We start from the raw sequence: 20,631 nt of genomic DNA, 5'->3' as shown, positions 1-20,631 counted from the left end.
GGGTGGGGGTGGGGAGCAGACCAAGGGCCTGGTGTTGATCTCACAATAGTATTCGCTTCTCACTGTCCCACCGAGACAGGTCAGAACAGACAGAAAGAGCACTGCCTGAAAAGCCGCCGTGTGACAGTCTTCGCCTGCCCCTTGCGTCGGCCGGCAAGCTGAGCGGGCCCTTCTGCTGCTTGAGGCACCTCTTCTTGGGCCTCCCAGTCGAAGGTGATGGATCCTCAGTGGCTATGTTCCCTGGCACCACCCACTGCCTACGTGTGACAACCAAGCACAGCCCAGGGCAGGGCAGAGTGGGAAGCTGTGCCCTGAAATGCCCTGTTCCCACGAACCTTCCCCTCGGCACAGGGTCTCCAAAACATGGAGCATTCCAGAAGACATCACGGCTGGCTGCAGCTCCCTCCCCTAAGAGCTGTGAGTCCCGTCCCACATCCAGGGGCCACTTTGTCTGCTAGGCTGGGGGACCTCGCACGCCTCATCCCGGGTCTTCCTTCCTGGGCTCCAGGCTTCCTGCTGGGAGTTCCCAGAAGCACATGTTCCCAGTGCCTGACCTCAGGTCCCCCGCGGCCCCTGGTGGTGGTCTCTGAGCTGCCCCGGCCTTCCACAGGCACCGTAGCAGCAGCACAGGCCTCAGACAGACCTGGTCCCCAGAGAGGCCACTCCAGCCAACCGTGACCAACCTTCTCACTTTACCTGGAACCTTTCTAGGGCACACCTGGAAGCAGGACAGCCTCTTTGGGCTGGACTCCCAGTCACTCGGCTCCGAGCAATGGGGTAAGCTGGCCTGGGCCCAGGCGGGCACAGCGGCCGGTCTACGCTGGGGAGAGCTCCGTGGCCCTTCTCTCCACGCTGCACAAATGGGACCGGTAACCCCGGACTGGCCCTGCCAACCAGTCCCTGTCCTCTCCTAACCTACTCTAGAGACCTCGGGAGGCCTGGCCAGGGATGGCCAGAAGACCCCCAGAGACAAGGTTGGGTGTATGCCGCCAGCACCCTTGGGTCTTGCCGGCCACTCCCCCGAAGCCCTCCATGGTTTCCAGGGTGGCCCCTTGGGGGAGACAAGACCCCCCCTCAACTCTCCTCCCATGGAGCCCCGCCGTGGGAGAGGGGGCACATTCTGGCCCTCACAGCAGCACACCCAGGAAACAGCCAGGCACAGCCCCGCGTCCCAGCAAGTGCCCGAGGGTGACCGTCCTCGTGGTGCTGCGCCCAGCATGGGGTGGTAGGTCCAAGGGCTGCACCCTAGGGGTCTCCAGAGCACAAAACACCTTGACTTTCGCATCGACCAGCAGGGTGGTTGCCGACAGGCCTGGGAGGGGCACCCGTCGCTCTAGGCGTCCAGGTCCGGACCAGGCTCCTGGAAGAGCGACTGCTTTCGCAAAGTGAGCCGGGCACACTTGGGGCACGTGGTAGAGTTGTCGTAATAGCAGTCCCTGGGGACAGGAGACAGAGTCAGACTCCGGGGTGTGGCAGGGCTCTCTGCATGCGACATCCTACCGGTGAGTCTTCACAAGCTTCCTAAGTCAGGTCCCGATACCCTTCTACAGCTGGGGAAACTGAGGCACGGTTTCTTCCAAAGGGCACAAGCAGGGTCTGCACCCAGGTGTACCTGCCAGGCCTATGCTTGGGCACCTTGTCACCATCTGACAAGGACCTTCCTGCTCAGAGCTCCTTGTGACTCAATGCCCCTACCCGGTCTCATATCCAGCGTGCAGGGTGTGTAGCTAGGGCACTGGAGGGGCTTAGTGTCCCATGCACTAAACTTCTGAAGGGGACACAGCAGTGTTTGACCTGTCAGACCCCATGCAAACTGCCAGCTCAAGGGAGATCAGTTTCCATGTGAGTTTTTGTAGCAGCCCCTCTGAACAGCGACCCCGGCTCCGCAGGGCTGAGACAGCAGCTTTGCCCTGACACACGGTGAGTGGCGGGCGACAGTCAGTGCGGACAGAAGTGGGGGATGCTGTCCTATCTGCGTCCGGTGTGAGAAGCTGTGCAGGGCCCAGCAGGTGGACACCTATTATTAGCAATTGTGCTTATTAAAGAATTAAAATATTTTTCTTCCAACCTATGCGTGTTATTTTCCCAAACATCCAGTAAGTCTTTAGTTCCATATGCTTAAGTTGTTTGAACCTAAGCACTTAATAAACAAACTGTTAAGTATTATTTTAGCCTAGAGAAATTTGAAGGAAAAAATCACTGAGACACTAGAAGTGCCAGCACTAGAACATTTAGGCGACGCTGGCCTTTGCTGAGCGGGGGAGGGCGACGTCAGCCCTGGAGAAGGGAAGCAGGTGGCCTGGTGCGTCCTGGCCCAGGCTGCTACACCCTGTCCCCAGCCCACAGGCGCCTGTTCCTGGTGGAACTTCCAGTTCAGTCACAGACACCGGGACTTAAGTCCACATCTCAGAGCTGTGAGAATCCGGTAGCAGAGGCCGCGCTGCAGGGGTCCCCCTCCCCCCACGGCAGCAAGGCAGGCTCCCAGCTGGGGGTGGGGGTTGGGGCCGCACCAACCTGTGGAAGACAGCGGAGCAGTCCCTGCACACGGACGTGTGGCTGTCGAAGGGGAAGAGCACGTCGCCCTCTCTGCAGAGCTCACACACAAAGCCCTTGGCCTGGCACCGCTGGGGGCGGAGGGGCGCAGGTTAGCGCTGCTCGGAAGGGCACCGGAGGCCACACCTGTCGCCCTCCCCACCCTCAGGGCTGGGAGCAGGGAGCCGCCGGCCTGCGATGAGTCGCCCACCTCGCAGTCAAGCTTGATGTGCTTGGCGAAGAGCGTGTGGGTCTCGGTGAGCGAGCAGCCCAGGCGGCCTGTGTGTGCGTCCAGCAGGTCCTGGATGGAGTAGGTCTCGTCGCTCTCCACAAAGTGCTGCCGGTCCTGGAGCTACGGGCCCAGCGAGTGTCTGCACTCACGCAGCCTCTCCAGCCTCGCTGGCCACCTTGCGGCTCCTGGCCCCAGCTTCACCCCACCGCTGCCTGGCACTTGGCACTTCCCCAGGGTCCTGATCCCATTTACCGCCCCGACATCCCGGCCGCTCCCCTGCTTTACCTCGTCCACAGACCCCACCACTCCCGCAGTGCTGCTTATTCTTCCTGTCCTCCCCACCCACAGGGCACGGCCTGACATGAGGACAAGGGTCTCGTTTTGTCCCCCGCTCCCAAGACATGTCTGCCCATAGCAGGTACTCGGTGAGCATTTGTCAAACGGATAAGTGGGTGAGCCTTGGAAATGTGTTCTGTGGTCGACCTGGGCCAGCCCGCACCTGGTCCACTGCATGGAGATCCACGCAAAGGCCGCAGAGACCACAGCTGTGTCCCTCCGGACTTCCCACGCTATGTCATCAGAGCGCACTTTTGTGGGGAGGATGCCTGTTTGCTTATGCTAGACCGAGTGTTCCTGCCACAGGGTGCGGAAGACCCTGTGCCAGAGGCATGACACACACCAGCCGTGGCGCCATCTGGAGGGACCTGGGCGTGAGGCGCCCTCGCCTGTCTGGCTGCTTCCCACATGCCCTCCCCAGGACCCGCCCGCCCCTACCAGGCGGCCTGACCTGCAGCAGCAGGCGTGCCTCCATGGCCTCCTTGCAGGTGATGAAGTACGGCTTCATGAGCAAGATGTCCTGGCGCAGCTTCTGCGGGCGGGAGGGGCAGTGGCTGCCAGGCCAGGGCCGCACCGGGCACTTCCTGGAGGCCGCGGGTCTGGCCCTGGGCTGGCTCTGTCGGAAGCGTCTTGCCTTACGCTCCGGGTCAATACCTTCACACCCCCAGGACCGGCCCAGAGCTGAGGGCTCCAGCTAAGCTCAAGTTCAAACCACAGCTGCCAGGCCAGGCAGGACCCCAAGGCCCCGTCGTCCTCAGTCGCTCTACCCCACACGAGGGTCTGAGCAGCTCCCATCCGCCGCCCCAGTGTCAACAGGCTCCGCCTCAACCCCCTCCCCTTTAAATGAGGTCCAGACCCTTGTCACCACCCCACCAGAGCCACCCTGCTCTCCTGCTGGTTTGGCAGACAGGCCGCCACCACGCTAAGTCCTGGGCGTCGCGCATGGCTGGGCGGGATGAGGTCGCCTAAGTGTAGAATATACACAGGAATTCGAAAGAAAAACAATGTAATGTCTCAATAATGTACACTGATTATGTTGGGTATATTGGGTTAAATAAGATATATTATTACAAATTTTACCTGCTTTTTACTTTTTTAAGTAAAAAGTATGTGGTTACTCAAAAATGTCAAAACGCCTCTGAGTCCGGCGTGACACTGCGAGCGGACATGGCTTTACCGTCTCTACTTGGGAGGAGAGCTGAGGCCCCCACCCCAACGCCCACGCCCGGCCCCCAGCGGCGCCGGCACCGCGGCCTCACCCGGATCTCCACCAGCTCCTCCACGTAGTTGAACAGCAGAGGGTTGACCTCCCGGAGCCTGAGCACCGGCCGAGACACCATCAGCGCCAGGTAGCGCATGCTGCAGCGGGACACCTGCGGGGGCGAGACTGCGCAGCTGCAGCACGGCACCGGCCCCGCCCCCAGCCTGCAGGCACCGCCCCCTCCCCCCGCCGCACCTTGCGGGGCTCGAAGTCCCAGTTGTGCACCACGCGCGCGGGGATGACGGCCAGGTCGTTCCAGTGGCAGTGGCTGCAGTAGTACTGGCCGGTGTAGTCGCACTGCCGGGCCTCGCTGGGCACGCCCCCTGCGGGGGCGGGGAGGTCGTCATGAAGTCGGAGCTACTGTCAAGGCCCTGGCCCCTCACACATGCGCACACGCATGGGTGGGCCATGGCGCTGGTCCCATCTCCCAGCTGTGCCCACGCAACACGAGAAAAAGATCCCGCGGGCTGGGTTCCACCCGCAGACCTGCCTCGGCCTCTTCTCAGCCAGGACAGACAGCTCAGGTGCGTCCGGGCGCCTCACTGCCCCACCATCCATACAATGGGACAATAATAAGCCTGCCTCCCGAGACTACTGAGGGGACCCCACAAATTAACCTCAGTAGATAAGAAGGCCTGCCATGTGGCACGTGTGTGAACACTGTGTGCTTTTCCTACTCCCTGTCTCGGAGGGCCCTGCCGGCCGCACACCCGGGGGCTGAGTACAGGTCCAGCCCAGTGGAACTCCTAGGTGACCTAGGCTAAACCGGTCTGCCTGAGTAGAAAGTGACAAGGTGCCATAACAGCCCCTTGTCGCTTCCCAGGGAGAGAGAGACACTGTCTGCAGCAGCCATGCTGGCCTTAGCTACCTGGTTCTTCCCATTTTGTCACCCAGCTGTTGGCGGGTCCCCCCTGCCCAGAACAGCCTCCCGCAGCCCTGGCCCTTCCGGCACTCACGCAGAGAGATGGGCGCCCTGCACTCTGCACAGCGGTAGCCCTGGCTGTCCAGCCCCGCCTCCGGGCAGATGTTGAGCTCGTACTCGGCTTGGTGGCTGACTTTGGAGCGTACGCAGGGCTTGGAGATGAGGTTCAAGCACTTGCTGTGACAGCGGTAAGAACACCCTGGGGTGGGGACCAACAACTGCCTCTTAGAAGCAGGGGGCATCCTCACCCCGGGCGGACCTTCAGCTGCAGGACCCCCGGGGGCTCTACCCCAGTGTACAGACCACTCCGAGAACGTCTCACTGCGGAGCCCTCGGTCCCTACCCCTGAGCCCTGCCCAGAGGGATGTGCAGATCTTGCCCTGAACTCCAGATTCAAAAGCCCAAGGCCAACCTGCTCCTCCCACCTGGACGCCGACATGGCTTCAACCGCAAGCTGCCTGAATGGGGTTTTGGTTCTCCCTCACCAAACCCACCCCAGACACAGCCCTCCTGCCTCAGACTTCAGCAACTCCACCTCCCCACCTGCTGGCACTAAAAATTGTGACGTCATCCCAACCCCTCTCTTGCACTCCGTTTCCAGCCCTTCAGATGGTTCTTCAGCTGGTGGCCTTGTTCCCCCTGATTAGGGGGCTGTCACCCCCCACCACTCCCACTCCCGCTTTTGCAGCCCTCCAGTCTATGCTCAGCTCAGCAGCCAGCGGCCGTCAGCACCTGTGTGTGCAGCACGCGCGGAGGCCGCCATCCCTGCGTCCCTCGCCAGGCCTCTCAGACGCGATGCCCCAGCCATGCGGCTCTCTGCCCCTCACCGATGTCACCGCACACAGCCACCTCAGGGGCCTTCCTCCCCACATGCACACCTGGCCTGCTTCCTGGCCTCCACGGTTTTGCTTAAACATCACGTGATGCTTTCTCAGGCCACCCGACTCCCGGACACGTGCTACTCCCTTTCCTTATTTTTCCTCACTGGACGGTACTGTCTCACACACTGCGTCATTTACTGATTGGTCCCTGCTCCAGGACAGCATCACCTGATGGGGCTCGGTGCGACTGTGGACGGGCTCCCTCTGTACTGCCCTCCTGTGGGACCGAGTGCTTGTGATGCCTACAGCGCAGATGAGAAACTAAATGCTCCTTTGAATCCATGCAGATTTGAGTTGGAATAGCCACGTGTGGCTCGTGGCTGCCGTGCTGGACGCACAGATGTGGGTGTGCCCCAGTGAAGGCGGGTGGGTCTTTCATCCCTGTGCACCCGCAGCCTGCCCTGGGCCCCAGGAGTGCCGAGGATACTGTACGGAATTCACCTGCACGCAGCCCGAAACAGGAGCACACCTGCCGGGTCTCTACCCGGCCCGGGACCCAACTGCCCACACAGATGAGCCGGTCTGGGTCTCGGCCCACCTGTGCAGGTGTACCAGGTCTGAATGAGCCCCCAGATGATGGCGTTGCACTTGTCACAGGTCTGCTTGACACTCTTGCTCTTCTCCTTGTAGAAGCGGTGCTCGAGGAGGACTCGGATGTGGGGCTCATCTTCATTGGGGTCCTGCAGAAAGGCCCAAGAAGGGCTGGTGGGAGAGCCGGGCTCCACACAAGCCCCTTGACTTCTGTCTGCCACACACCACTGGTGACAAAGACTGTGAGTGTCTCTCAAGGTCACAGCCCTTCTTCTCCTTAGCAACAGAACAGCCCAGCGATCAGCCAGGCCTGGCCCACCCGGACTGCAGACGGCCTGTCCTGCACCCTCACACCCAGGGGCTGCTCTGTTAGGGCCATGGGCACGTGAGCGGTAGTGACGTGCCCTGCTTGGCCCCTCCTACCCATTTCCTTCTGCCTGAGCGCAGACCCAGATGTGGATGGGCTTCCAGGGCCTGGCAGCCCCTTGACCCTGGGGCTGCAACCCCTTGGACCCCAGACCACCTACACTTACGGCTTTTCAACATGAGTAAAATTACACCTCTAGTTCCTGTAAGCCACTGTATTTTGCAGTGTCTTTGTTACCATAGCCTTACTTCTATCCTAACAAGGATTCCACTTTCCAAATTCCTAGGGACTCAGGAGCTAGTACAGGGACACGGTGGCAGCCAAGCCAGAGTGCACAGACTCGAGGATTGCATCATGGACACCTGTGGTTTCTGGCCTCCAGGATCCATTACCTCTACGGTTATCACCTTCAGGACTCCCTACCCCAAGTCGCGTGGTTCAAGGTGAGACTTACCTCACCTACGTGCTCTGGTGGGGGGCACGTGACCCAGGACTGGCCAGTCAGTCGCCATGACTGTGTCAGGGGTGGGCACGTGACCCAGGACTGGCTGATTAAGATCAGACTGATAGGGAAGTCATTGCACAGGAAATGAAAGCGCGCCGTGTCCCTGTCCTGTGTCCCTGTCCTGGCCCTTCCGGTCATCTTCTGCCTCGGGCCCTGGAACTGCCCACCTTCAACTCCTGGAGCTTCAGCCGGAGGTGGATGAGCCTCACGACGGCGTCCTTCTGCCTCTCCGAGTGCTCAGGCAGCTCCAGGATCACCTGCTTGCACTCCTCAATGGCCTGCCGCAGCTGCTGGATGTCGGAGGCCAGGAACAGACCCTGGGGGCGCGGCACGTGGGTCAGATCTCGCCCCGCTGCCTGCCCGGCCAGGCCAGGCACATCCTCACGGACGGTTAGGCACAGAGCAGGCCTCCTGCTCCTCACTTGCACAGAACGGGTCAAGGGCCAGGTCAAGAACCTGCTTGAGGCCCAGGGTGGTTAGCGGCACGGGCAGGAACCTCCCCACACTGCCTGCCCCCAGCGGGACCTGAAGACCTAATTCAGGATGTTTTTCAAAACACAACTTCCTTTTTAAAAATAATATCGTTTTTCTAGCTATACTACTTCTCTTACTTCTACAGAGCTGCCTCTTGGGTAAGAGCTGGGGAAATGCCACTCGCCCATCACAAAGCAGAGGAAGTGGCCTCCAGCTCAATCGCCAAGCCACAGACAGCCCGGGCAGCCCCTCACCACTGGCCACAGCACCTCGCAGTGACCCAGGTCTGGGGCCCAGCACAGTCCCTGGACTCAGAACATTGCTGCCACAGAGGAGGGAACACAGGCTCAGGCCTAAGAGCTGGGGAGCTGGGGCTGACTGTGCCCCGGAAGGGGTGTCGCTGCCCTCAGGAGCTATCTTGGGGGCCAGAAGACCAGGCCCAAGGAGGTGAAACCCCTCCTCTTAGAGCTCGCTGTGCAGCTCTTGGGAGGGCGTCAAAAAAGTCATAGTAAAGACACAAACACACAAATGAAATACTTATCTGTGCCGGCAAAGCCTAAAGGCCACGTACAAAGTGAAAGCAAATTAGAACTTGGGGATTTTGGGTGAATCTTTTTTGACTTAAGTTAAATTTTAATGTTACTATAATGTTTCTCTCAAATGAAAGCTGGAGGCAGTTTAAATAAAACTAAAAGATTTTCAAACTTTTTGTTTAAAATCATTGAAGCCCTTGTATTTTTTTTTTTTTTCAAATAAGGTTTCCAAGGAACAAAGTGTAGAACATGTGCGTGTGTCCCCTGTGGAGCCGAGTGTGGTGGGAGGCAGGCCAGACTCTCCTCCCTCCGCGCCCTCCCGTCCCCCACAGCAGGTCTGCCAGATTCCCTAGGTCCCCAGAGAAGTCAGCCCTCCCATCTGCTCCACGAGAACCTGGAGTGTAGGGGACTGGAGCAGCCCTACATGAGAACGGCGGCCTCGGGCCCCCAAACGCCAGGTCCGGCCTGTCTCCATGGCTAGGATCAGATGTCACAGGGGCCTCAGATTCGAGGCCCAGGAACCCTGGCTGAGACAGACATGGCCCCAGTGCCCAAGGGTGGGCTGATGAGGGAATGGGTGGCTCCTCACAGCTTGGGTGCTCACCTAGTGTCACCCCAGACCCTGAACCTTACTTACCACGGGGCGGGAGAAGTGGTCCTCAGACAGACCGAGATCCATCACACGCTCGGCACAGTGGAACTCCGGCTCCACAGGGGGCAGCTCCGGCAGGACCTCTGGAGCGAGCGCAGGGGAGGGGCGCAGGAGCAGGGGTGAGGACAACAGAGAGAGAAAAGTCAGTCTGCCCTTCCCCCACGAGGGGGCGAGGTTGGCCAGGGGTGGGTGCTCAGGGATTCAGGGAGCCCACAGGAGGTGCCGAGAGAAGCCTGGCCTTGCCCTGGCACCTGCCATTTGCAAAGGAGCTGTACCCTTGTGCAGGTAACAAAGAGCCATTCAAAGAAGACACAGAAGACGACCAAGGTGCTAAAAAAGGTCCGTAAGGCTGTACCCTAAAAACCCGACTGGATCCCAGAAAGGCCGTGGGAGGGGGTGCTGCACACAGAGTCCTTGAGCCCCCGTGTGGGCTCCAGGTCACTGCTGCGCACGCACCCCATCGACTCCGCCTGCAGTTCTGGGCGCTGCCACCCTGACAGGTGCCCTGTCCCCCAGCTCTCAGCACTGAGTTCACTCCCCAAGTGTTCCCTGAGGGGGGGCCTGCTGTGAGCCGGGCCTGCGCCACAGCAGTGACAGGGCAGTCACAAATCCCTGCCCTCAGGAGTGTTCGTCCTAACAAGGAGGCAGAAAAAAGTAAAGGACAAAACAGGTAGGAAGTCGTTTGTGTTATGGAGAAAAGGAGCAGCCAGCATAGTGCCAGCTCTCGGAAGCCCAGGAAGAGAGGGCGGGGGCAGGTGTCATGGCCACTCGGGCCTCCCTGGACACCCACCTTCAGGAGCCACGTCTGGGGCCTCCTCGCCGGCCCCCTGCTCATGCTGCCTTGGTCCCAGCTGCTTGTTGAAGGGGTTGAGGTGGGCCTGCCGGAACCGGGCCAGCTTCTCATCACATTCCATAGCACCCCACCTGCGGGCCGGGATGAGGCAGAGGTGAGCATCCAGCCCCCGCGCTCACCGTGCCTGTCTCCTCCGCGTTTCTGGGCTTTCAGAGCGGATGCCTCTTCCACTCCCCAGGCAGGTCTGGGAGAAGGCCCCCACACCACCGTCTCCATCCTCAGCCCCTCCCCAGACCAGTTCAGCCCCCTTTCCACCCCCCGCCCCGCTGGCGGCACTCAGTGATGACATCCAGCATACTCCCATCATGCAGAGGGGATGGGCAGGGCTAGAAGCAAGACCTGGCTTAGCCTGACTTAGACAGACAGTCTGGAACCCGGGCCCCCTGGCTCCCAGCACAGGGTCCTTTGGCTGTGGTCCAGCTACGGCCTCGCTGCCCACGAGAACAAAAGGCTCAACAGACCCCGTGACACATGCCTTCCTCACTCCGGGCCCCCGGACCAAGTCACCCCTTTCCTGTCAGAACACCCCAAAGCTACAGTGCCTGAACATCCCAGTCGGCGACGGCCATCGGAGCACAAGGCTGGACACTGGAGCCGGTGCAGGGCCCAGGCCTTCTCCGCCACCCGCAGTGTGGCCTCGGGCAGAGCCCGTCTCGCCAGTGCCCCACAGAGGCCCCGCCGCTGCCTGCGCCGCACTGGCCTGCGTTCCCGCCGATGCCCTACGGGGCCTGAGTCAAGGGGTGGCCTCGCACCTTGGGTCCCAGACAACAAGCAGAAGTGTTTCATTCACTGCCTGGCACTGTGTCCCCTCCCTGGAGCTCAGCGCACTGGGCACACAGGGCTGATGGCTCCTGGCAGAGGGAGGGCTTGGGCTGGAGTGGGAGTGTCCACCCCAGGCACCCACCTAAATGGCTGGGCTGAGCGCCTTAGCCTCTCTCCCTCTACGGACAGGTTTACAGGAAGTCAGAGAGGTTTTTTTAAAGCTTTGTAGTAAGTGCCTGGCTGTTAAATATGCTTTCTGTACACCTGTTTACAGGCTGAAATAATTCATCATTATAAAAGACAATCCTATGTCTACTATCTGTTCCTTCCAAGTAAGAACTAAGCCCAGAGGGGACAGACAGCCCTGCTGGGTACCCCCCACCCCTGCCCACTGCCAGCTGTCCTGCACCTGGGCCAGGAACTCCCACAGCACCTGCAGGACCTGTCCTGCCTGTCTGGCCTCTGTGCTGGGCATGTCGGGGAGAGTCTCAGTCTGGCAGAGTGCAGCACCCACTGACTGCCTGCCCCAGGCCAAGCCCAGAGGTCACAGGTGCCACGGGCTCGAGGTCCATCTTATTACCTGATGGCTTTGGGCGGCTCACACTGAGGCCCAGTACCCCAGCCCCACCTCCATGGCAGATGCCACGGTGTCCTAGGAAGCACCCCGAGTGCAGGGAGACTCAGCCGTCTGGGATTCACTCGCCCCTTTTTCCTGAGTGGTGACACAGACTCTCTGCTTGGCCCGACTTGACTCAGGCTCCCGAACCTTCTCCTAGGCCCGTCTGTGCCCCTCCTTGTAAACCCAGCTCTGGCAAAAATTCTGCGAAGTCCGTTTGGCAAGAGTCCCCCACCCCGATACCTGATTGCCCTCTTATCTGATTGGGCGCCTCGTTCCTGCTACCCACCCCAGACGTCGGCTTTCCCCGGCCTGCCTTCAGCAAAGACCCCATTAGGTCAGTTCGGCCAGAATCCCCCACACCCTTAGCAATGGTCCTGAGTAGTCTGTTTCTACTGTTGTAACAACTGTCCAGGTCTGATTTTTCTTTGACAGTGGAGAACCCTGATTTTCAGCTTATGTGATTTCCCAGCTTCCTTGCAGCTAGATGTTCTGACCAATAAGATGTAAACAGAAAGATCCCATGAGACTTCTGGGACTTGTTCTTAAAAGGAGCGAAGCCCAAGCCCTCCCTCTGCCTCTTGCTAGCTGGGATGCAGATGTAATGGGTGGAGCTGGAGCAGCCACCTTGGGTTGTGACATAGAGCCCTGAGCTGCTTACTCCCAGCTTCATTCAAAAGGGAAAGAAATAAACTTCTGTTTAAACTACTGTTATTGGGAGAGAGATTTCTGTCTCTTGAAACCAAAACAGATCCCGACTGATCACGCCCACTACCTTGCGGTGATAACATGAACCCGCCCTGTACTGCAGTGTCCTAGCTCTGTAAGCTCCCGGCTGTGTGACCTTGGGCGGATGCCTAACCCTTCCTTTGCTTTTGTTTTCTCATATTTCCGATAGGGGTAATAACAGCACCCACTGTTAAAATTAAATTAGGCAATAAAACTTCTGAGCACTCTGGCCAGCACATGGCGAGCATCCAGTAAACACCGGGCACGACATATTATCATCACTGTCACTAGTATTGTCAAGAATCAGGCAGCCTCGATTTAGACTCTGGCCTTCGCACTGACGAGCTACACGTGCCCATTTTCCTGCCCATCAATTAGGGAGAATGCCTACCTCCCAGGGTGGGCGAAAGGCCCACATGTTTGTATATGGCAGTGAAGCCCAGAGCCCAGAGCTGCTACCGAGCAAACTGTCACTGTCCTCATGTGATGACCAGCCCCCCAGGGGTCTCTAAAACATGGAAAAGGAATCCAAAGGCAGGAGCCCCTCAGCTGCCCCCGGAAGTTCTCCTCTGGGCTGCCCACTCGCAGGAAAAAGCATCTTTTGTTCACCTCCTCGTGGGCAGTGCCAGCCCCAGGCCTGGCACGGGGGCCCTGGATGACCCAATGAGTGGGACCGCTTGACTTCTCTCAGCCTCAGTTTCCCTCCTGCCAAGTTGGGGAATCATATTTCCCTCGGGGCAGACACGATGTTCCCACACATGGGTTCAGGGGGTGCAGTGCACCAGCCAGCCCCACCGCCACACCAGGGGCACCCAGAATTCAGGCTTGGCCTCACAGGGGAACGGTCAGGAATAGAGAACACCTGCTGCTGCCCACTCTGCCCTCCTCCCAAGACGGCCCCTACCAACTCAGCGATTAAAGGGAGCCTAAGAATGAGGGCCAGGGACTGCCCGGGAGCTGAGGGACCCGGGGCTGAAGCTCAGGGGCGCTCGCCACCACCAAACACGTCCTGCCAGGGGCTCGGCCCCAGCACCACCGGAGGCCCCTAGAATTCTCCCTGGAGCGGGCAGCGGGGAACACATGCCACCTGCGGCCGGGAGGCTCATCCCTGGAAGGAGGCCTGCCAGGACTCCGCAGGGGCGGGGCTACTGTCCCTTTAAGGATCGTTTGCCACTGAAGCCTGGCAGAGTGACTGCTAGCCTCAGGGACCCAGCCAACCCCAAACATACCTGCCCCGCCTTTGCCCACAACAGTAGGTATGCACCATCACTAACCAGCCCACATGGGGGCAGGCCTCCTCTGCCACCCTGCCCATTTCATAGGTGAGAAAACTGAGGCTCAGAACGACCCAGCATCGGTGGAGGATGGTACAGCCATGGGACCTCAAAGTCCACAGACAGAGCGCGCTGACCGCAGGAAGAGGTGACAGTGTCACCTGGGGAGGCCATTCCTGGTCTGGGGAGCTAAGCCCTGCCCGAGTGAGGTGGGGGACAGCTGAGGCCACCAACGCGTCTTCGCTGGGGTGAGAACCGGAAAGTGGGCGTCCAGACCCCGCGGGTCTGAACCCTCCTAGGGAGTGAGTGGGTGCCTCGGGCAGGTCCCTCACCCCCTGTGCCTTCGGTGTCGCTCCGGGAAAGAAAGGTCCCCGAGCTCCGGGTCGCCGAAGGCCGAGTGGGCACCGAGGGCCCAGAGCCCGGTTCTCTCCACCCCCAGCACCCCCGCCCCTCACCGACCCGCCTGGGCGCCCCCCTCCTCCGCTCACCTGACCGCCGCCGCCCCGGCTACATTGTAACCCGCCCCGCCGCCCTCGCAACATTGTATCCGGCCCCGCCGCCCGCTGCTGCCACCTGCGGCCCGGAGGCTCATGACACGCCGCCCGCAGTCTGCGCGCCCCGCAGCCTCCACGACCCGCTCTGGGAAATGGGTGACACTTGGTGTCGCCTGCTCAGGATGGTGTGGGAAGGGGCTGCGTTTCCTAGATATTCCGTAATTACAAAAGCCCGGCTTTAAACTGAATTCACACTTTTAAAATGGTGGTGTTTAATATTTTTTTAAACCCCAGGGAGTGAGGAGGAAAAAAGGAAAAGAGAATCTGCTGGAGAGGCAGCCACCCTCCCTCACGCACTGCCACCTGCGCGGGCCTGTGTGGTGTTCGCAGCTGGGGAGGGAGGACAGCGCTGGCGTTCTGCGCATTTTACAGAGCGGGAGGCTGGCGCCGAGCCAGGTCAGGGGGCTGCTCAGTGGAGGGGGGGGGGATGGGGTGGGAGAAGCCGGCGTCGGAAGCTTCTCCTACTTCCCACACTACCTGTTTTGTTCCCCTCTGCCACCCTCATCACTGGCTCATGCATTCTCATTTTACTCATTGTCACCCCCACCCCATTCCCACTGGAACCAGGGGGCTGCAAGCCAGGATTCTGTTTGCTCCTCACTGCCTCAGGCCTGGAATGAGCCTGGACGCTGTCGGCGCCTAGCTACACGGACTGAGGGAGGGAAGGGAGCCTGGGCGAGGCGGGCCCTGAGAGGAAGAAGGTCCCAGCAGGCAGGTGGCCCTCTGCACAAATGCGTGTTAGCAGCAGTTGCGGAGCTGACTCTGCTGACCCAGGCCTCAGTTGAGGCTCTGTGACACAGAGGTGAGGAGACAAACAAGGTCCCAGTACTCAAGGAGCCAGCAGAAAATAAGCAAAGGTGCAAATTAAGAGCAGATGTAACGAGCGCTAAGAAGGAAATAAAAAGGGTGACGAGGTAGAAACAAGGTCAGGGGAGGAGGACACCGAGCTCAAGACCCAAAGGGTGGGAAGGGAAGAGGCACAGCAGAGCTGGGGAGAAGCACTGGGAAGGGGAACCTCGGCGAGAAGGCCCAGGGAACCGAGAGCCTGGGGCCCCGCACACAGCAAGCACGTTGGCGGGGAGCAGCTCGGCCGCAGGGGAAGTGGGAGGAGAGGGCGGGAGACGGGGAGGCTGCGGGCCGCGCGTGGGCGCTTGGCCTTGATTTGCGGTGAGATGGCAGCCACTGGGAGTCTCTGTTCTCTTAACCGCGTCAACGAAGTGTGGTGGACACACAGGAGGCGGCATGCGCCTTGCTGTGCGTCTGGTGAGCACTGGCCCGTGCTCAGGCCGTCAGCCTATCCACCATCATGGACATCTCCTCACTCCCCTCGCAGTCCCTCCCTGCCCCACCGCATCCCCAGGCAAAGGCCGGTAGCTGCTTTCTGCCACTATGTGGCATTTTCTAGAATTTTCTAGAGGTGTATGTCCTCTTATTTTGTGCTTTGTTCCCACTGGCTCCTCTCACTCAGCTTAATTATTCTGAGACCCATTCATGTGGTGGTGGTTGTCAGTCGTGTAATCCATGGTGTGGAGAGGCCACAGGTAGTTTATCCACTCACCTGCTGATGAACATCTGCGCTGTTTTCAGTGTTTGCCTCAGTGTGCTTGGATGGAGGGTAGGTTCAAATCTTGATGCTTCTGAATATGCTGTCGGGAGCAATAAACCGCCCCGCCTAGGCTGAGCACTTGTCGCAGCCCCTGAGGACAGCCTGCAACAAGCGCTTTTGTGGGTCGGCACCAAGGGTGCTGCTCTCTTAGTCCACTAGGGGTGCTATAGCGACGCACCACAGACAGGGCGACATGAGCAACAGGAATTTATTCCTCAGGGTTCTGGAGTCCAGAGTTCTGAGCTCAGGATGCCAGCGCGGTCAAGGGCAGGCGAGGGCCTCTGCTGGGTTTCAGACGGCCGTTTTCCCCTTGTGTCCTCACATAGTGATGGTGAGTGCTCTCCGGGCACTAGGCCCATTCACGAGGGTCCCACCCTTGTGACTGCATCACCTCCCAAAGGCCTCGCCTCCTCATGCCGTCACATGAGGATTTGACATACGGATCGGGAGGGGGACACAACAAGGTTACAGCGGGTATAATTTTTGAAACTCCCAGACTGTGAGAAATGATGTTTGCAACCACAGTAGTGGCAATGGGTGTCTGGCTCCTGCCTGGAGTGTCTGAGTCACATGGTCACCTAACCCAGAGAAGGTGTGAGCTCCAGGTGGGGGGTTTCAGTGCCTCACAGCTGCTTCAAGTCTGTAGTGCACCCAGGAACTGGGATCCTGGGCATCACATCCTGCCCACGGGGACTCAACTTCACTTCAGTTTTGCCCGTGAGCACCTATCCTCGGAACCCCACGTGCCCCTGGCCCCTCCTGCTGGGGAAAACCACATCCCGCCCCACTCCACACTCCGGAGGAGCGGCTGCATCTGGTGATCTTCCAAGGCTGGGCTTTATCGGTACCTGCGTGTGTATGTGCTCATTTGTAATTATCTAAGCAAGTAGTTTCCAAAGAGTTTTAAGAGCAAAAGTCTTTTCTTTCAAATGAATCTATGTGGAATTCCAACGCCTAACACACAAGCAGGAACCCGTTCTTTCCAGCTGGAAAGCGCCCTAGACAGGGGAGATGAGCTGGCCACATGGAGAGGGGCAGACTCCAGGGTCCTCTCCTCTCTCAGGCTGCCACTGTCCCCAGGGGTGGTAAGAATGGTGTTTGTTCGGCCGCCCATCTCCTCCATTCAAACATGGCCCTGCCTCTGACAGTCTGTCTTCACGCCTCTGCAAACAGCAAACACGCAAACCCCGCAGGGTCATGGAGGGAGTGACGGGTTCAAGACCACCTGGCTCTCCACGGTAGGTCCAGCTGTGGCCCTCCCGAGGCCCCCAGTCTAGAGTTATTGCGTTTAGCAACTAAGGAACGATTGCATAGTAGTCACATGCCCCCCAAGTGGAAGCTTGTTCCTGTTTACCCGAAATTCCAGTTTAACTGGGTGTCCTGTATTTGCTTGGGCAGCCCCACCCCTGGGTGTGAGGCCATCTCCTAGCCACTGAGCATGCCCTGCACGCTGGCCAGGCAAAGGACACCGGGAGGGCTGAGGCTGGAGTGTGCCCCTGGCCCTTCACCCAGACTGACATGGACAGGTGGACCTGAGGGCAAACAGCCAAGGAGGTGGCCGACCTAAAACACTACCCATTGGGTAGTGCTCACTGACATGCCAGGCAGGCCCTTCTAGAATGTTCTGCAAGAGTGAGTAGCCACTGAGCTGGCTCCTCCTGCTTCCTCCTGCCCGTGCATCCCTGCAAACAACTCCCCCCCTTCGCAGGTGTAACAGATACGTGGATTTGCTGGCGCGGACGGCCTGTGACTGGCCACGGGCTGCTCTGCCGCTGCATGCGCGCTCTGCGGAGCGTTTACCCGAAATTCCAGTTTAACTGGGTGTCCTGTATTTGCTTGGGCAGCCCCACCCCTGGGTGTGAGGCCATCTCCTAGCCACTGAGCATGCCCTGCACGCTGGCCAGGCAAAGGACACCGGGAGGGCTGAGGCTGGAGTGTGCCCCTGGCCCTTCACCCAGACTGACATGGACAGGTGGACCTGAGGGCAAACAGCCAAGGAGGTGGCCGACCTAAAACACTACCCATTGGGTAGTGCTCACTGACATGCCAGGCAGGCCCTTCTAGAATGTTCTGCAAGAGTGAGTAGCCACTGAGCTGGCTCCTCCTGCTTCCTCCTGCCCGTGCATCCCTGCAAACAACTCCCCCCTTCGCAGGTGTAACAGATACGTGGATTTGCTAGCGCGGACGGCCTGTGACTGGCCACGGGCTGCTCTGCTGCTGCACGCGCGCTCCTGCGGAGCGGAGCTTGGGAGTCCAGTGGGTCAGGCAGGCGTCCGTCAGAGCGCAGAGCTCCACGTCCGTGATGTAGGGCGAGGCATGAGAGCAGAGTGACTGCAGATGTGAGGAGCTGGAAGCTCCTGGGAGAGAACCGGCTGGGGGCCCCACCAGGGAGGAACTCTAGGGAGCAGCAGAGGTTTTGGGGGGCGGGAAGTGCCAGGTTCCTGTGCCTTCGCCTGGGTCTGGAAGGAGAAGGGGTGAAGGGGTTGGCCTCAAAGCCAGCTCCACGAAGGCAGGTGGCCCAAGGAGGCCGGCACACCTGACGCGATGTGAGCAAAGATAAAGTTTTTGTGGGCACACGTGCTCGTGAGGGAAGTGTGGACATTTTAAGCAACATGCAGATGTACACAGACCTGGGCCAGAAGCCCGGCTCTGCCGCTTGCCAGCTGGCAAATGCCTCATTTCTCCGAGCCTCCTTTTTTGCTGTGAAATGTGGGTAATAATGTGAAAGTTAAAGGGGGTGTGGTGTGGGGCCCGGTAACAGAATGCACCTGGGGTCCAGCATAAGCACCTGTGGGTTTCAGTGACTGGGTGGAGTCGGGAGGACCTTCGTCGACACTGGGCAGGTGTCTCAACTCTTCCTGGGTCACAGGACCCTTTTCGAATCTGAGCTATGGACACCTGCGTGCAGCTCTGTGGAGGCCGGCAGGCCTGCGGAGCCCCAGGGACGCGTGGTGGGTGCTCTGCTCCCCTCCAGCCTCCTTCACCACATGGTGGTGAGGACCCAGCACAGGGCTCAAACCCCCATCGTGTGGCCAACAGTCACACACATGTCACTTGGTTGTCTCATGGGGGAGGGGTGAGCAGGCGGAGATGCTTGAAGCCGGCCTGGCACAGGGCAGGTGCCCAAAGTGTCGGCTCCCAGGACTCACTTCTGTGCTGCTCAGGGCGCCAGGGCCTGGCCTACGTCCGGGCCACAGCCCGATAGTCGGCCCGTCCGACCTTCGGTCCCCTCAGCGTCTCGTCTCCCACGTACATATCTGCAGAGAAGGGTGAGGCACGCAGCGCAGCCTCACCAAAAGCACTTTTACGTCCTGTGGGAGCCAGGCTGGAAAACATAGCCTTGCCTCGAGGGCTTGGGTACGGGGTGGCTGAGTGGAGAGGGCTCTGGCCAGTCCAGCTCTGCACACACTCATGTGGGCCCTGGCACTTGGTGCCTGTCCAGGTTCCCACTTCTTTCCCTGCAGAAGGAAGTGGGTGGCCAGGGTAGCACCTTGCAGGGGCCCTTAAAGGACACCAAGCACCCTGCGGCCACAGGAAATGACCACCAGGGGGCGCACGGGGCTGCGCATCGCTCCCTGCCTGCCTGTGCCTGGATGCGGCAGCCACAACTCACTGACAACCACTCCTTCGCAGGGCCCAAGCCCACTCTCCAACACTCCACATTTTCCCAGGGCGTGCTCCAGGTCCCCCCTTCCTACCTCCCAGCTGGGTCCTGGGCTCCCTGCCTGTAACGTCCAGCACACAGATGAGCCAGAGGAAAACTCTGGAATGTGAGTCACGCTGTAGGAGAGCAAGGATTGTTCCCAAGTCATGGCAGTGCCATGCCTGGGATTCTGAGACAATGCCGCATCCAAGATGGGCCCAATTTTCCTCCACCTCCACTTTCAGGAGCCCCTGCACCCCACTTCCAGGATCCCCTTAGAGACTGTGCCTTGAGACACCTGCAAGCTCTAAGGACAGGGCTGTCTCAGCCACTAGCCTGGTAGAAAATGGCCCTTTGTCCTGACCCAACCCAGGTTGCCTGTCTGTCTCTCCTCACCCCTCTGGGTCCAACTTTCCAGAATAAAAAGAAATCTCTAGCGCCAGGCAAGGGTATCTGACAGCAATAAATTTATTAAGTATCCTCCCAAATATGAACATGAACCAGTAAAAAAAAAAAACAAGAAAAAAACAAACAAACAACAACCAAAAAAAAACCCATAAAACATCAGGCCTGGAGTTGACAATAAAGCAGAGACAAATGAGGGACACAAAAATGGAAACAGCCTATGGGAAGACGGAGCCGAGTCGACTCGCGTGGGCTGGGGATGCTGTAAATACTGAAGGACAGACACGTGGGAGCCCTAGGGTGGCGTGACGGAAGCCGGCGGGGCGAGGCTGGGGCGGCGTCGGCGGCCGCACAGCGCGGGGGGCACAGACCTCTTGGCCCTGGCTGCAGCCTGCGCCCCCACCCCCCAGCGGCGTCACTTGGGACCCTGGGCCTCAGACTCCTCCTCGTCGTCTTCGTACATCTCGCCCTCCTCCTCGGCCGTGGCGTCCTGGTACTGCTGGTACTCGGACACCAGGTCGTTCATGTTGCTCTCGGCCTCGGTGAACTCCATCTCGTCCATGCCCTCGCCCGTGTACCAGTGCAGGAAGGCCTTGCGCCGGAACATGGCCGTGAACTGCTCCGAGATGCGCTTGAACAGCTCCTGGATGCCGTGCTGTTTGCCGATGAAGGTGGCGGCCATCTTCAGGCCGCGCGGCGGGATGTCGCACACGGCCGTCTTCACGTTGTTGGGGATCCACTCCACGAAGTAGCTGCTGTTCTTGCTCTGCACGCTCAGCATCTGCTCGTCCACCTCCTTCATGGACATGCGGCCCCGGAACACGGCGGCCACCGTCAGGTAGCGGCCGTGGCGCGGGTCGCAGGCGGCCATCATGTTCTTGGCGTCGAACATCTGCTGGGTGAGCTCGGGCACCGTCAGGGCCCGGTACTGCTGGCTGCCCCGGCTGGGGAGCGGGGCGGAGC

General features: G+C 59.7%; 2 protein-coding genes across 5 annotated transcripts in view; both read right to left on the bottom strand.

Annotated features, from left to right (window-relative positions):
• Positions 1 to 6: 6 nt before the first annotated feature.
• On the bottom strand, positions 7 to 14,000 carry DEF8 (differentially expressed in FDCP 8 homolog). 4 transcript variants are annotated; one of them, XM_006923432.2, is made up of 12 exons: positions 13,949 to 14,000; positions 10,017 to 10,150; positions 9,212 to 9,309; positions 7,735 to 7,884; positions 6,703 to 6,844; positions 5,318 to 5,482; positions 4,557 to 4,684; positions 4,360 to 4,473; positions 3,552 to 3,632; positions 2,744 to 2,884; positions 2,515 to 2,624; positions 7 to 1,436 (listed from the first exon to the last, which is right to left on the bottom strand). In XM_006923432.2, exons 2-12 carry the CDS (start codon positions 10,138 to 10,140, stop codon positions 1,334 to 1,336), a joined length of 1,356 nt encoding a protein of 451 aa, XP_006923494.1. In that variant the 5' UTR covers positions 10,141 to 10,150; positions 13,949 to 14,000; the 3' UTR covers positions 7 to 1,333. The 4 variants fall into 4 exon arrangements, with proteins under 4 accessions (XP_006923494.1, XP_024896568.1, XP_024896567.1 ...); XM_025040800.1 differs by lacking the exon at positions 13,949 to 14,000 and adding an exon at positions 10,632 to 12,046 and having other exon boundaries at positions 2,744 to 2,833; XM_025040799.1 differs by lacking the exon at positions 13,949 to 14,000 and adding an exon at positions 10,632 to 12,044.
• Positions 14,001 to 20,083: 6,083 nt separating this feature from the next.
• Positions 20,084 to 20,631, bottom strand: part of LOC102888291 (tubulin beta-2 chain) — a 13,282-nt gene continuing 12,734 nt past the window's right edge. The window contains exon 6 of the mRNA XM_025040803.1: positions 20,084 to 20,623. Coding sequence (XP_024896571.1) covers positions 20,084 to 20,623 — 540 coding nt within the window. The remainder of the gene's footprint in view (positions 20,624 to 20,631) is intronic.

Source organism: Pteropus alecto, unplaced genomic scaffold (assembly GCF_000325575.1).
Source record: "Pteropus alecto unplaced genomic scaffold, ASM32557v1 scaffold89, whole genome shotgun sequence".
Classification (NCBI taxonomy): domain Eukaryota; kingdom Metazoa; phylum Chordata; class Mammalia; order Chiroptera; family Pteropodidae; genus Pteropus; species Pteropus alecto.
Note: the sequence above shows the minus strand (reverse complement) of the source record. Positions and strands in the feature narration are given on the sequence as shown.